The 16813-nt window shown below is 41.9% G+C and overlaps 1 protein-coding gene across 5 annotated transcripts in view; it reads right to left on the bottom strand.

Moving 5' to 3' along the window:
- Positions 1 to 16813, bottom strand: part of LOC134354591 (alpha-actinin-1-like) — a 156392-nt gene that overhangs the window by 40557 nt on the left and 99022 nt on the right. For all 5 annotated transcript variants that reach the window (XM_063063566.1, XM_063063567.1, XM_063063565.1 and 2 more), the window contains exons 9-11: positions 14796 to 14888; positions 12011 to 12241; positions 4269 to 4416 (exon numbers count right to left, since the gene is read on the bottom strand). In XM_063063566.1, the coding sequence (XP_062919636.1) occupies positions 4269 to 4416; positions 12011 to 12241; positions 14796 to 14888 (472 nt within the window). The remainder of the gene's footprint in view (positions 1 to 4268; positions 4417 to 12010; positions 12242 to 14795; positions 14889 to 16813) is intronic.

Here is a 16813-nt window from a genome sequence, read left to right as displayed (position 1 = left end):
CTGAACTCCCTATTTCAGATTTCCAACATCTAGATTTTTTTTTGCATTTTACCAAAACCAAAAATCTTAAGTAAACCACACAAAAGGCTAGAGGAACTCAGAGAACAGGCAGCATCTATGGAAAGGAATAAACAGGCCAAGATCCTTCATCATGACTGGAAAGGTTGGGGGCAGAAGACAGAATGAGACAGGGGTGGTGGGGGGGGGGCAAAAAAGAGTACAAGCTGGCAGGTGATAGGTGAGACCAGGTTGGTGGGGGTGGGGTGGTGAAGTAAGAAGCTGCTAGGAGATGATAGGTGGAATAGGTAAAGGGCTGAAGGAGAAGGAATCTAATAGGAGATGACAGTGGACCATGGGAGAAGGAAATGTGAAGTGGAACCAGACAGAGGTAATGCTCAGGAGAGAAGAGATAGAACGGAACCGGAATGGGGAATGGAAAAAATAGAAAATTGCTGGAAGTTAAAGAAATTGATGTAGCTGAGTTGATATTTGTAGCATTAAAATCTTACCTTCTGAAAATTACTAGGTTTATAGGAATGCAAAATGCTAATTGCAACCTGCATGAAACTGCAAAACCGTCATTTAAGAGACAAGAATCCTGACATATTAGAATAGCTAGTGTGATAAATATATACAAAAAAAATACATTAATCTGCTCAACAGTATACCATCGCTTTCTAATCAAACAATGGGATAATTCCCAAAACATGAAGCAATTGATTTCCAGATCAATTCTTGTGGAAACTATTCATTTACTTGTAATATCAGATAAAGCACTAGACAGTGGCTATATTTCATTAGGAGTTTGAGGAGATTTGATACGTCAGCAAAATAACTTGATAATTTCTACTGATGTACCGTGGTAGTATTCTGACAAGATGCATCATGGTCCAGTATGGGGGGGAGGGGGGCCTAATGCACAGGACTAAACGAAGCTACCGGAAGTTGTAAACTCAAGTCAGTTCCATTGTAGGCATTAGCCCCTGTAGTATGCAAGACTTCTTCAAGGAGCGTTCCCTCAAAGAGACAGCATCCATCATTAAGGACCCCCATCACCCAGGACATGCTTTGTACTCATTGCTACCATCAGGGAGGAGGACAGGAGCCTGAAGACACAAACTCAACGATTCAGGAACAGCTCCTTCCCCTCTGCCATCCAATTTCTGAATGAACATTGAACTCACGAACACGACCATACTACTTTTTTTCCACTACTTATTTAACTATTTAATATTTATTCATACTGAAATTCATTTTTTCCTCTATTATTATGTATTGCATTGTACTGCTGCCACAAAGACAACAAATTTCACAACATATGCCGGTGATATTAAACCTGGTTCTGATTCAGTGTCATTTTCCCCATTGTTACCATGGAAATTTTAAGTTTACACTGAGGATCACAGATCAGTTGTTCCCATTCCCTGTGTACAGGTGGTCTCACTCAACATCAGAAACTGTCACATCGTTAATTACAGTGTTTACTGTTTGGTAGCTGAGATTGTTTCCAGTAGAGAACCACTGGACAATTTGATTATGGACCCCATTGCAAATCTAACTGAGAGAAAAACAGACTTGGGCTTCAAGTGTCAGTTATGTTTTTAACTGAGGATGACCTAGCAAAATATGCACCATTGGGCTGGCTTGCAACCACAAAGTCATCAATTTTACAGTTTTCCAGTTGGTAGACAAGTAGTTTTTGATTAACACCTTGTGTACAAACTCTGCATGAGGTGATCACTTTAAACCTGCAGACTGCTATACAAAAGGGTAGTGGACTTGGCCCAGACCCTCACAACCATGGAGCATATCTGCATGAAAGCTGTCACAGGAAAGCAGCAACCGGGGGCGTCACGTGATGACGTAGGATTGAGACGTGTAAATCCAGCTCTCCCGTAAAAAATCAGCAAAGTACCATTTAAACAAAGTAAAGTTAATAAATAGTTTCCGAAAACTATTTATAAACTTCGTAAGACTACTCTACGATATGCCTCGTAAACCGCAACAGAAGAAGTCTGTTGTTGTGAAGTCGCCGCGAGATGGGAAGAAAAAAGTGCCTACTGCAGCGATGGAGCCTCGGATTCAGGTTGGATCTCCTTCAGAGGAGACTCATTTTATCTCTGGCATAGAAGAACGGGGAGCAATGGCGGCGGTAGCGATCTCTCGGAAGAAGATGCCAGAAAGGCGCATGCGCAAATCGACACAATTTAAACTACAAGAACCGACGGCCACTGCAACTGAAAGTGACTCAGAGTCAGAATTGGATATCGCAGGGAATACAGATGAAGAGGAGGAGGAAGAACTGGAAGAGACTGGAAGTAAAGGAGACGACGGAGACATAAGAGAGGCTTTATTGCAATTAACGGCTGAACTAAGAAAATTAAGAACAGAGCTTAGAGACGTGAAGATGTGCTATGATAAAGCTATGAAAAGACAGGATAAAATGGATAAGAAACTTCAGAAGATGGAAAGAACAATGGAGCATATTAACGATAGAGTGGAAAAAACAGAAAATAATGTGCTTGTCTGGAACACGGAAAGAAATCGACTCTTGGAGAAAGTGGACGTGTTGGAAAATTTTAGTAGACGTAATAACATTAAAATTGTTGGTCTTAAAGAAGGTACAGAGGGAGATAATCCAATACAATTTTTTCAAAGATGGATCCCGAAAACCTTGCAAATGAAAGAGGAAGACCGATCAATTGAAATTGAGCGGGTACATAGAGCTCTAAGACCAAAACTACAAGAAGACCAATATCCACGATCAATTTTAATAAAATTCTTAAGATTTCAAGATAAAGAAAGGATTCTACAGGCGGCTGCCCAAGCTGCCAAGAAGAGAAAAGGGCCACTAATGATAGAAGGGAAGAAAATTTTTTTCTACCCTGACATAAGTTATGAACTTTTGAAAAGAAGGAAGAAGTTTAATCCAGTGAAAAAAGCCCTATGGGATCACGGTTATCAAATTATATTGCGTTATCCTGCAACCTTGAAGATTTTTTTGCCTGGTGGAGAAAAAAGATTTTTTGACGATTACCGGAAAGCGGAGGAGTTTGTGCGAGATTCTTTGAATATTCACCAGATACAAGAACAAACTTAGGAGAGCGAGACGGATTGAAGATGAAGACTGGATCAAGGATTAGGCCTGTTGAATTTTTAGGCAGATGAATATATAAATATATTATTAATTATATGAGGGAGGGGAAGAAAGGTTAAAATTTGAGGAATATTAGCTGGGAATAATAACATTAATTTTTTTCTATATATATATAATTTTTTGTTACGGGGGAGCTGGAAGAAACACTGACCAATTGCTACGTTATTCATGTGTGCAAACGTGGCAACAGCCACGACCCGCACAATGGAGGGGGGTAGTGTTGTGTAAATTTTCATTCACAACATTAGTGGGGGGGGTATTTTGTTTTTTCTTTTTTTGTATCTTATCTTTTTTTTTCTTTTTGCCTGGATGGTTGGGAGGGAAACACATAGCAACATGGTGAAGTTCAAAGAGATTCCCCAGGGAACTATCAGAGTTGAGAAGCTAAGTAATGTTTTAGATTTTAAGAGATAAATTTGTAACATTTTTGAATATTTGGAGCCCTTATTTATAGCTCCGATGATGAAGATCTTGGTTCCTTGGGGGAAAGTAACAAATATATACTAAATTTATTTTTATCCCATGGAGCATGTGCAAACCTTCCAATATTCAGGCAGTTCCTTTTTTTTCCTTTTCTTTTTAGGTAGGAGTATATATCGGGGAGGGGGAGGGTAGATATTTTTTTCTCATGTATCACTTTGAAAACTCAATAAAAATTATATTAAAAAAAAAGGAAAGCAGCAACCATCAGAGATCCCCACCACCCAGGTCATGCTCTCTTCTCGCTTCTGCCATCAGGTAGAAGGTACAAGAGCCTTAGGACTCACACCACCAGGTTCAAGAACAGTTAATACCCCTTAACCATTAGGCTCTCGAACAAAAGGGGATAACTGCACTCACTTGTCCCATCATTGATATGTTCCCACAACCAATGATCTCACTTTAAGGACTCTTTATCTCATGTTCTCATTATTTATTGCTATTTATTTATATTTGCATTTGCACAATTTGTTGTCTTCTGCACTGGTTGATCTTTCATTGATCCTGTTATAGTTACTATTTCATAGATTTGCTGAGTATGCCCACAGGAAAATGAACCTCAAGGTTGTATGTGCTGACATATATGTACTTTGATAATAAAATTTACTTTTGAAATATGTTGGAACATCACCTTTGGTCCAATCTTCATGGATGGTTGCTTTCTGTCTGAATTTCTCTGCCAAATGATCAAGTCTTTCCAGCCTCCTGATCTCATTCAGTAGCCACTCCTCGTAACCCTTTTCGGCCTGCTCCAGACCTTGCCAGGCGTTGTTAATATCCTTTATGCAAACAAAAATTACATTACTCTCCAGAAACTTAATGGGTGTGGAATATTAATATTTGCAGAATTATTTGCATAGGTATTATTATATTTAAAATCATACAGAAACACGATACAAAAGACTAAAGAGACTTCTTCAGGACTTGTTGCTATAGCTTGACTAATCTGATACAAGACGTATAATAAAGAGAGACACTGAAGACCACAGCACAGGAACAGGCCCTTTGGCCTGTTTAATCAATGCCAAGCCACTTAAATTGTCTACTCTCCCATCGACCTGCACTGGGCCCATAGCCCTCCAAACCCCTACCACCCATGTACTTATCCAAACTTCTCCTAAATGTTGAAATAAAGTTCGCATAGACCACTTCCACTGGCAGCTCCTTCCACACTCTCACCACCCTCTGAGTGAAGAAGTTTCCCCTCATGTTCCCCTTTAACTTTTCACCTTTCACCCTTAACCCATGACCTCGAGTTGTAGTCCCACCGAACATCAGTGGAAAAAGCTTGCTTACATTTACCCTACCTAAACTCATCATAACTCTGTGTTGTTGTTCGTCCATCATTGATGTCGATGAGGACCTCGACACCATATTGATGGTGTTGAGACTAGCGCGTGATTTGGATTTAAGTGAGGGAGAGTTGCGCAGCGTCAGCCTCACTCTCTCTTCCCAATTCCCATCTGGATCCAGTGGCAAGACAGAGTCGAGACAGCTGGAGATGGGACTAGGTGCAGTGGATGACCAGGACGTCTTCTGTGTCTTGTCCTGCTCTACACGTTCCACGACGCTTGCAGAGACCGCCTTCTTGACCGTTGGACCTTCCATTGGTTTCGTCTGCTCAATCCGCCGGAGTCTGTCTTCACATACTGGGATAGACAACTCCCTATCTCGCCGAGGGTTTGAGACCCGTCGGCTACCCTCACCTGGTTTAGCCGGCTTGTCGAAGCCGTTGCCCGGGGTGTGGCCGCTGTCGCATGCAAACAGCTACGGGGAGCCACAGGTGAGAGCTGAGTGCCAGGTGGGGACCAAAGGTGGACTAACCGCCCTGAAAAGGACACGACATGTTCCCCCACCAGAGGTGCTACCCCTCCCTGACACCCCATATAACTCTGTATGCCTCTATCAAATCTCCCCTCAATCTTCTACGTTCCCAGTTATAAAATCCTAACTTCTTCAATCCTTCCCTACAACTCAGGTCCTCCAGACAGAGCAACATCCTTGTAAATTTTCTCTGTACTCTTTCTATCTTATTTACATCTTTGCTGTAGGTAGGTGACCAAAACTGCACACAGTACTCCAAATTAGGCCTCACGAACATCTTATACAACTTCTGGGAAGAACGTATAACTGCAGGCTCATGTTCTAAAACTGTCCACCAATAGCGGTCATGTGGCCACTGGCTTGGATTTGTTGCAGGTGAATTGCTGGCCATAATTAGTGACCTTCATTTTGCCACTTCACGCATTAGTGCATCAAATCAGATGATCCCCAGTCTCATCTCCAGAAATTTCTCAAATTGCATACAGTCCCCTGAGCATTTCACAATTACAATTTCTTGAAGTATTTGATCCTTGTGAATGCGCAAGGTAGCCATGTCATGTTGTTCCTTAAGGTTGTTATAGTCGGGGGATAACCTCCCAGTACTTATTAAATACACCCAATGGTGTGCATCTCAAATAGCCTCTGACAACCAACTCCAGTTCCTGGCCTTCACTACAAAGCCCGGCAGAACCACTTCTACTGACAGGAGAAGCTGCAAAGGATGATTATTGGCTTTGGGCAGATGGGGCTTATCAGCCGCGGTTGGCAGCTCATCTAGAAGGAAAGCTCTGATCTCAAACCTCCACTGCCTTGTGGCTATACCCACGCCCGGGGAAGGCTTCAAGAGTAAACCCAAGAGAGAAAAAAATCTGGAGCTGGCAGTCCTACTTGGAATTCATCACTGACTGGCAACTCCTGCGACACATCTGGCGCTAAACGGTATCAGTCTCTGCCATTCTTTTGGGCTCATAAGATGCCTAGAGAGGGGTAGCTTGCTACAAGGTCATCAGCTCCCTCTCCATTGCCCTGGCTTGTGTATCTAGACAGCTAGGACGCAACATCCATGGTCAACCCTGACCGACGGAGGCCTCATATTAAGTCTTACAAACTGGACAGAGATATCACTGGCTGCTTCCAAACATCTCTTTAGCCAGAGGGCGGTGGAATCTGTGGAATCATGGCCACAGAGGCTGTGGAGGTCAAGTCATTGGGTATATTTAAAGCAGAGTTGAATAGTTTCTTGAATAGTAAGGGCATCAAAGGTTATGTAGAAAAGTCAGCATCTGAAAGATCATGAGACCATAAGATACAGGAGCAGAATGAGGCCATTTGGCCCATCCAGTCTGCTCTGCCATTTAATCATGGCAGATCCGTTTTTCTCTCAGCCCCAATCTCCCGCCTTCTCCCTGTATCCCTTCATGCCCTGACTAATCATGAATCTAAGTTCTGCCTTAAATATACCCAATATCTTGGCCTGTGGCAACGTATTCCACAGATTCGCCACTTTTAAGCTCAAGAAATTCCTCATCTCCATTCTAAATGAACGTCCCCGATCCCTTCTATTCTGAGGCTGTGTCCTCTGGTCTTAGATTCCTCCATCATAGGAAACATTCTCTCCACATCCACTTTACCAAGGGGTTTCAACATTTGATAGGTTTCAATAAGGTCCACCCACATTCTTCTGAATTTCCGTGAGTACAGGCCCAGAGCCATCAAACACCGCTCCTATGATAAAGCTTTCAATCCCAGGATCATTTTTGTAAACCTTCTTCTGAACCCTCGCCAATGTCAGCACATCCCTTCTTAGATAAAGGGCCCAAAAACTGCTCTCATACTCCAGCTGAGGCCTCACTAGCAATTTACAAAGCCTCATCATTAGAGCCTGTGGGTAGTGAGGGGTTGTAGGGGAAAGGGAAATACTCCAAGCGGGCATGTCCCTTGCACAAAATTGGCAAAAATAAGAAAGAACTACCCCGTTTCCACCCTTGTCAAATTTATACCCAACTCTCAATGGCCAATTGTTCATTTTAATTATTTTTATGTGTCACTTTGGAAACGTTTCACTATAAAAAGAATCTAAACACACAACTTACTGACTGTCACAGCAAATTTTTCGCTATGTAAGGATCACTTTTAGTTTGAGGGTTTAGGGGAAAAAGTTAGTGCACCAAGTATAAAAGTAGTATTAAGTGGTTTTCATTTGAGAAATCCCCAGATGACAATAAAATGCAGCAAGTAAACGGTGCATGTCAAGCAGAAACAGTTACTTCAACTTTTGCAAAAGCACTACCACAAAGAGCTATTCAGTTTTGGATATTTTGTCTCTTGTGTAAGAAAACTGGAGTTTGCTATTTACTAGGAACTTAATCACAGTCACAAACCATATAGTGACCAGAAACAGGACAAAATGCAGACTGGGCATCCTACTGAATATTGCAAAGTGACCTGGTTGCTGATACCCAAAGCCTTCCACCTACAAATGCATAAATCAGGAGATGGGATGTTCTGTTGAAATTGTATAAGATGTTGGTAAGGCTTAATTTGGAGTATTGTGTGCAGTTTTGGTCACCTACCTACAGGAAAGATGTAAATAAGGTTGAAAGAGTACAGAGAAAATTTACCAGAATGTTGCCAGGTCTGGAGGACCTGAGTTATAAGAAAAGATTGAATTGGTTAGGAGTATATTCCTTGGAATGTAGAAGATTTGATAGAGGTTTACAAAATTATGAGGGCTATAGATAGACCATAAGACATAGGAGCAGAATTAGGCCATTTGGCCCTTCTGCCCTGCCATTCAATCATAATTGATCCTTTTTTCCCCTCCTCAGCCCCTTTCCCCCATAAACTTTGATGCCGTGTCCAATCAAGAACCTTAAATGCACCCAATGACCTGGCCTCCATAGCTGCCTGTGGTAATAAATTCCACAAGTTCCCCACCTTCTGGCTAAAGAAATTTCTCCACATCTCTGTTTTAAATGGATGCCTCTCTATTCTGAGGCTGTGCCCTCTTGTCCTAGACTCCCCCACCAAGAGAAACATTCTTTCCACATCTACTCTGTCTAGGCCTTACAACATTCGGAAGGTTTCAAAAGATTTCAATGAGATCCCCCCTCTTCTTTCTAAATATCAGCGAGTATCAATGCAGAGCTATCAAACATTCCTTGTACGATAACCCTTTCCTTCCCAAAATCATCCTTGTGAACCTCCTCTGAACACTCTCCAGTGCCAGCACATCTTTTCTTAGATTAAGGGGCCCAAAACTGTTCACAATACTCAAGGTGAGGCCTCACCAGTGCTTTATATAGTTTCAGCATCGTATCCCTGCTCTTGTATTCAAGACCTCTTGAAATGAATGCTAACATCGCATTTCCCTTCCTCACCACCAACTCTACCTGCAAGTTAACCTTTAGCGTGTTCTGCACAAGGACTCCCAAGTCCCTTCGCACTTCAGATATTTGGATTTTCTCCCCATTTAGAAAAAAGTCTACACATTTACTTCTACTACCAAAATGCATGACCGTGTATTTTCCAACACTGTACTTCATTTCCCATTCTCCTAATCTAAGTCCTTCTGCAACCTACCTGTTTCCTCAACACTAACTGCCCCTTCACAATCTCTGCATCATCTGCAAACCCGGCAACAAAGCCATCTATTCCATCAGCTAAATCATTAATATACAGCAACACTGACCCCTGTGGAACACCACTAATCACCAGCAGCCAGCAAGAAAATTCCCACTCGCTGCCCTCTATCAATCAGCCAATGCTCTAACCATGCCAGTAACTTTACTGTAATACCATGGGCTCTTAACTTGGTAACCAGCCTCATGTACGGCATCTTGTCAAAGGCCTTCTGAAAGTCCAAATATACAACATCCACTACATTCCCTTTATCTGTCCTACCTGAAATCTCCTCACAGAATTCCAACAGGTTTGTCAGGCAGGGTTTCCCCTGAAGGAAAGCATGCTGACTTTGTACTACCTTGCCCCGTGTCACCAAATACTCCATCACCTCATCCTTAACAACTGATTCCAACATCTTCCCAAATACTGAGGTCAGGCTAACTGGTCTATAATTTCCTCTCTACTACCATCCTCCTTTCTTAAAGAGTGGAGTAAACACAAGCAGGCACGTGAGGAAAGCTTCTTCACTCAGATGGGGGTGAGAGAGTGGAACGAGTTGCCAATGCAAGTGGTGCATGAGAGCTCGATTTCAGCATTGAAGAGAAGTTTGGATAAGAACATGGATGGTAGGGGCATAGTGGGCCGTGGTCCTGCTGTTAGTTGAAGGGAGTAGGCAGTTTAAATGGTTTAGTGCAGACTAGATGGGCCAAAGGGCCTATTTCTGTGCTGTACTTTCCTAACACTATTAACTGAGGGGTTCATGGATCCCAGGTTGGGAACGCCTGGCATAAATCATGGGTGTGATGAACACTTTCCTTTTGTTTATTTGAGTACAACCCCATCAATACTGACACCTCAGTTAATTCACTTCCTTCCTGAACAGTCACAGTGAACTTCATCATTCCACATCACCTTTCTACCAATTCCTCTTTAACTGGTTTCAAAAGAACCTCCAAGACCACAACTTGTCGCAGGGTTTGTAGGCTTGCTTGCCTCAACAGCCCAGAGAACTATGTTGGTTGGGGTCAGGGCTTTACGCTTTGACTCTTGGTAGGGTCACCCATGCCAAACAGGTCAAAGGGTAGAGGCCAATCTATGAATGGTCCACTGGTCCTCCAGGTTCGGAGGTTCAGTTCAGGGTTAAGAACCCTGACTGGAAAAACAAAACTGTTATGGAAAAAGCAATGAAGAATCCTTCTACATCTGAGTGCAATGGTATTACTGAGTTTCCACTTGGAACTTGCGTGACTGACAGTAGTGAAAACTGAGAGGAGGTTACTGACATGATGAAGGAAGCCCTGAACACCACCAGAGATGGAGGACCTTCACTGCTGCCCTAAACACCAGTGGCGTAATGGGCAGTAAGTAAGTTGTTCCAAAAGAAAACATCCAAATCAGGCTTATCCATGCTAATGCCAAAGGATCATAAGGCCAGAATGAAAAACAATCTGATCATTACACCCAGGCCATACTCTCTTCTTGCTGCTGCCATTAGGTACAAGATACCGGAGCCTCAGACTCACCAACAAGATCAAGAACAGTTACTACCGCACAACCATCAGGCTCTTGAATAAAAGGGGATAACTACACTCACTTGTCCCATTATTGAAATGTTCCTATAACCAATGATCTCACTTTAAGGACGTTTTATCTCATTATCTCTCGTTCTCGTTACTTATTGCTATTTATTTATATTGCATTTGCACAGTTTGTTGTCTTCTGCACTCTGGTTGATCTTTCATTGATTCCCATTGTAGTTACTACCCTATAGATTTGCTGAGTATGCCACAGGGAAGTGAATCTCAGAGTTGTATATGGTGACATATAACGTACCTTGTTAATAAAATTTACTGTGAACTTTGAGACTCCAACTCTCCCCAAACTGCACAAGGGAACATCACTACCCACAGAACCCTTTCAGGATTGAGTACAATGGACACTCAACTACCTCTATTTCTCTAGTCACCAGAAATCCTAAATCTTAAAACGTTAGTGGGGGCGGGAGAACTGCCAATAACCTTTCTCAGGCGGTACGAGGAAGCAGGTTCACGGGTTTGACAGAAGTGAGACAAAAGACACTAATTATGAACTGGCACATTAACCATTTATTTACAAACAGTAAAACACTCGACCAAACATCTAAGCCACCCTAAATTACAAAAACAATGATACTAAACAGTCAGTAACATTTCAAACTCAACAGGCACCTCATGAAATCTCCCCAAGTTACACAATTAAAAACTAACCATTCAACAAACAGATCCTTCACTAAGAGTGCATGTGGGCCCTCCTGTATTTTCAGGATAGTTTCCCAATGGTTCTTCAGCACTGGTTGCAAACTCAGCCTGAAGCAGGCCCTGGGGATAAAGGAGAGAGACCGAGCCTCCTGCACCTGTTATTCTTATACCCCGAGGTGCCTGAAACCAGATACACAAGGTAACCAATGTGAAAGAGTTGCAGCAATCTTCAAACGGGCCAACTGATGACTGGCACAGTAGAAAAGGCTTTCGACCAACAAGCAAGCACCATGCGCCCCCCCCCCCCATGATGCAAGGGCAACTGGAGAAAGGTATTAAACCCACATCTCAGTCAATGAAAAAAACTATACCTCACATAGTAACTGATCAAGGAGGACACTGTTACATACCAACTGGACATCCTGCTACAAGTACTGAATGTGTTCTAACTGAAATACTTTTATACAGGAAAAAAGAATGATTTCAATAGAATATCAAAATACAAGCAGGACCCGTGGGTTTAGAATCCAATGTGTAACTGAATGAAGAGGAAGTTAAATTTGTAGTTAGCTGGGAGGAGAGAGGAACAAGAGAATGAAAACAGAGGAGCCAAATTTGCACAAGTCAGAAACCATAATTTACTAATTTCATCTGAGCTCAAGTGGATAAAATCTGAAGTATTTCTCACCGAGACCATCTTCCCTTCGGAAGGCATGAATGCTGGCCGGTTGCTGAGACGGAGTTTGGTCTGAAGGGTATTGAAGTTGATCTCGAGCTGACACTTCTCCTGTACTTTTGGAGGTTTGTGAACACGCCGGTAATCACGGAAGTCTTCTAGTTTTTGCTGCATGGCTTGCATTGTTTTCTCAGGTTCTCTGTTCTCCAGCCAGGGTTTGGTTTGGCGAATCCATTCCAACAACTGGAAACAGGAAAGAGAAGAAAATGGGAATGTTAATCATATGATAAATACTTAAAAATGCGAGGGGGGGAGCGCCAGGGGAGAGCTGTTTCATGGATGTTGCAGAGTGAGAATTTCACACTGTACATTGTATGCATTTTCTATATTAAATGGAACGATTGAACTTCCCCAGCAAAGTGTCATGGCGGTGAGAATTCCATCACCTTCTTTCCAATCTCCCTTCACTGACTTAAACAGCTAAATGAGAGCCTTCAATAATCAAAATCCTTCCTAGTGGAAATTAAGAGATCCAGGATGCGCTCTCAGAACCACATCTCCCTATTTTTTGCAAGAGGAGGTTATATTATTTTAAGCCAACAGACACAAAATGCTGGAGGAACCCAGCAGGTCAGGCAGCATCTATGGAAAGTTTAACGTTTTGGGCCAAGACTCTTTTTTTTTTAGGACTGGGAGGGAAGGGGAAAGATGCTGGAATAAAAAGGTGGGTGGGGGTAGAGAGGGCTGGAGGATAGCTAGAAGGTGATAGGTGAAGCCAGGCGGGTGGGAAAGGTAACAGGCTGGAGAGGAAGGAATCAAATAGAAGAGGAGATTGGACTACGGGAAAAAGGGAAGGAGGAGGGGCCCCCAGTGGGAAGTGATAGGTATATGAGAAAAGCTAAGACACCAGAAAGGAGAACAGAACATTATATTAATGTTTTTTTTCGAATTTTAATTTTTAGAGATCCATGTCATCAAGAAGGTCAGCATTTACTGCTTCTCTCCAATTGCCCCCAAAGTCAGTGGCTTGTTAGATCATTTCAAACTCAACCATGCAGGTGAATTTGGAGTCACGCGCAGGCTAGCCCAGGTAATGGAAGATTTCCTCCCCTGAACTACATTCAAGAACAAGATGAGTTTTAATTATATTCTACTAGCTTCTTTTTTTAAATAAAAGAAATTTAATGCTAAGCAACTGAATTTAAATTCCACAATTGCCATTTGGACCCAACACTCTGAATTACATGTTTGATAAATGTCAGTGGATGTAACATTGAGGCTTTATAAAGTACCAGAAAAGCCGCACTTTAAGTACTGGGAGCAGTTTTGGGGCTGTTATTAAAGAGAGAATGTGCTGACACTGGAGAGGGTATAAAGGAGGTTCACGAGAATGATTCCAAGATGGAAAGGCTTGTCATATGAGGATGTCACTGGGCCTCTACTCACTGGAATTCAGAGAATGAAGGCCTCGATAGAGTGGATGTGGAGTGGGTGACTCCTAAGGTGAAGGAGTCTAAGACCAGAGGGCACAGCCTCAGAATAAAGAGGTGTTCTTTTAAAATGGAAATGAAGAGGACTTTTTTAGCCAGAGAATGGTGAATCTGTGGAATTTATTGCCACAGGTGGCTGTGGAGGCCAAGTCAATAGGTATATTTAAGGCAGAGGTTGATGCATGAAGGGATATGGAAAGACAACAGAGATTGGGCCAAGTGGGAAAGTGGATCAGCCATGATAAAATGGTGGAGCAGACTCCTTGGGTTAAATGGCCTAATTCTGCTTGTATTTGAGTAGGTGAATGAGTGAGTGTGCGTGCATATAAAATAAAACTGCAACCCACATGGAAGAGGAGGTAATTAGCACTTAAATTATAAGATATATAAACATAATATAAAAATTCCATCTCCTTCCCTTCACATTAAATCAGGTGGTTTATAAATCCATCTGTAAAAGTGTAAATTATTCAGTCATGTCCTTTTTGTCTTAGCAAGTGCTTACGGAGAAAAAGCACTGGAAGGATTCGAATATTTAAAGACCAAGATAGAGTGGATGTGCAGAGGGTATTTCCTGCAGTGGGGGAGTCTAGGAGAGGAACAGCCTCAGAATACAGAGGTGAGGAGGAACTTCCTCAGCCAGAGGTTGGTGAATCTGTGGAACTCATTACCATAGACGACTGTGGAGGCCAAGTCATTGGGCATATTCAAAGCGGAGGTCGATAGATTCTTGATTAGTCAGGGCGTCAAAGATTCTGGGGAGAAGGCAGGAGAATGGGATCGAGAGGGATAATAAATCAGCCATGATGGAATGGTGGAGTGGACTCAGTGGGCCAAATGGATTAATTCTGCTCCTAGTCTAAAGAATAAGGTCACGAAAAATCCAAAACAGGCTTGTGCATCATCTCCTGCACAATTTGGAGCTCAGTAACATTGAACGTGCATTAATATGGATCAGCAAAAATGACAGTTCAGCTGTCTTTCTGTTCCACAAATCCTCAATGTAAAATGAGCTAACTGAAATTGTTTTATGCTCCTGCCAAAGCCTTTTAATTGGCTGATGTGTAAAAAAAAACCTCTTAATGGATCAAGCCCAAAAACTAATCCATAAAATATGATCATTTATTGTTAAGAAATTTAAGATTACTAGCTACTTGAATTTGCTTTTGGTCTGGTTATAACATGATGATCATCCACAAAATACATTAAATACTTTTTAAAATGAACATGCATTCCTGTAGACTGTGCTCATTGCAAGTCATTCAGTAACAATTATTTTCCTTAAAGTACAAATGTGATATACATACATCGCTTGCCAACTTTTCATAATCTTCCATAAGGTGTTCGTTCTCTTGGTTAACTGCCAGAACTTTGCAGATCCTGTTAGCTGCAGTCTCGGCCTATCATGAAAAGATACACAGTTAGAGGTGCCAGAAAGCTCAAAATTGTGGAAAAAGTTATGCAAAGCTTGAACGGAATCACAGATTGGTGAAGTTGTTGGGGCACGTATTAAAAACATAGCTATTGAATGTTTATCAGAGAATATCGAGCAATTCCACGAGAAAACATTACATATAGAACTGCCACTCTTCAGGTTATGTAGAAGTGTTGATGCTCACAATGAATTTAGCCCAGATTTAAAAAGTGGTATCAGTGTCATTTAAGCAGATAGAGATGGATCCAAGTGAAAAAAATTTGAGTGATTTGAAATGGAAGAAGTAAATCTATAGGTTTTAGATGTATGTAGAGCACTAGATTTGTCCTGGAGACAGGCAATTATAGATCTGGCTATTTAAGTATAAACATGCATTGTTACAATCAGTGTTATCTTAAAAATGCCACAACACATAAGCCAGTTCTAACTAACATGAGCATCATGATAGCGTGCAAATGAAACTCTTAACTTAATACAACTAAACCAAGCTAATTAAAACATGCCAATTGGTATTCTATTTCACTGGAAATAGCAAAGCAAACTTTAGTCTGTTGGTAAGGTTGGCACAGTGGAGTAGTGGTTAGCACAACGCTTTACAGTAGAGGCAGCTGTTGCCTATAATAATGTGCTAACAGCTACGTTACTGTGCCTCCTCTTGTATGTACATCCAAGTGCCTACATTGCACAATCCTTAATGCAAGAGTCCTCATTGCAGCACAGCATGAAAATTTGCTTTGCGCTCTTCATAGGGCCTTTATTTTTATTTTATTTATTTGTTGAGAAACTGCGCGGAATAGGCCCTTCGAGCTGTGCTGCCCAACAATCCTCCGATTTAAGCCTTCCTAACCATGGGACAAACTTACAATGATTAATTAACCTACCAGCCGCTATGCCTTTGAATGGTGGGAGGAAACTGGAGCACCCAGGGGAAACCCGTGCGGTTCATGGGGAGAACGTACAAGCTCCTTACAGACAACAGCGTGAATTGAATCCGGATCGCTGGTACTGTAAAGCTTTGTGCTAACAACTATTCTACTTCCCAACTTTATTTTATACCATAGACTAATACCATTTAGCAACCCCAGCAGCTTCAATGCATATACAAAGGGTGGCATTGTAATGCACCATTATTATAGCCAGTGACCTGGGTTCACTTCCCACCACTGTCTGTAAGCAGCTTGTATATTCTCATAACCACATAGATTTCTTCCAGATTCCAAAGACGTACAGGGTTAGTAGGTTTAATTAGTCACATGGGTAAAATTGGGCAGCAAGGGCTCGTTGTGCCAGAAGGGGCAGTTACCGTGCTGTATCTCTAAATAAGTTGCATGCCATCTTGGACAATGTCTCCCATCCACTACATACTGTACTGGTTGGACACAGGAGTACATTCAGCCAGAGACTCATTCCACCGAGATGCAGCACAGAGCGTCATAGGAAGTCATTCCTGCCTGTGGCCATCAAACTTTACAACTCCTCCCTTGGAGGGTTAGACACCCTGAGCAAATAGGCTGGTCATGGACTTATTTCCTGGCATAATTTACATACTTACATATTATTATTTAACTATTTAATTATTTATGGTGCAACTGTAACGAAAACCAATTTCCCCCGGGATCAATAAAGTATGACTACGACTAAGTTAAAAAACATTGACTAGTTGCCAGCTCACTATTTCAGAATGAATTTTAAGAAAAATTTTTTTAAAACAGGATGATGTCTTCTGTTGCATTTTTTTTGGTTCATTTCAGAAACAATTCATGCAGTAAATCAAACCACAACCTTCAAAAACTGTTAAGAGAGAGAAGATGAAGTGGTGAGAGAGGGGCATACTGGTCCAAAAACCATACACTCACAAGAGCACGGTGCCATATCATGCATGCCCAAGGG

This window comes from Mobula hypostoma, chromosome 12 (assembly GCF_963921235.1).
Source record: "Mobula hypostoma chromosome 12, sMobHyp1.1, whole genome shotgun sequence".
In the NCBI taxonomy this organism is placed as follows: domain Eukaryota; kingdom Metazoa; phylum Chordata; class Chondrichthyes; order Myliobatiformes; family Myliobatidae; genus Mobula; species Mobula hypostoma.
Note: the sequence above shows the minus strand (reverse complement) of the source record. Positions and strands in the feature narration are given on the sequence as shown.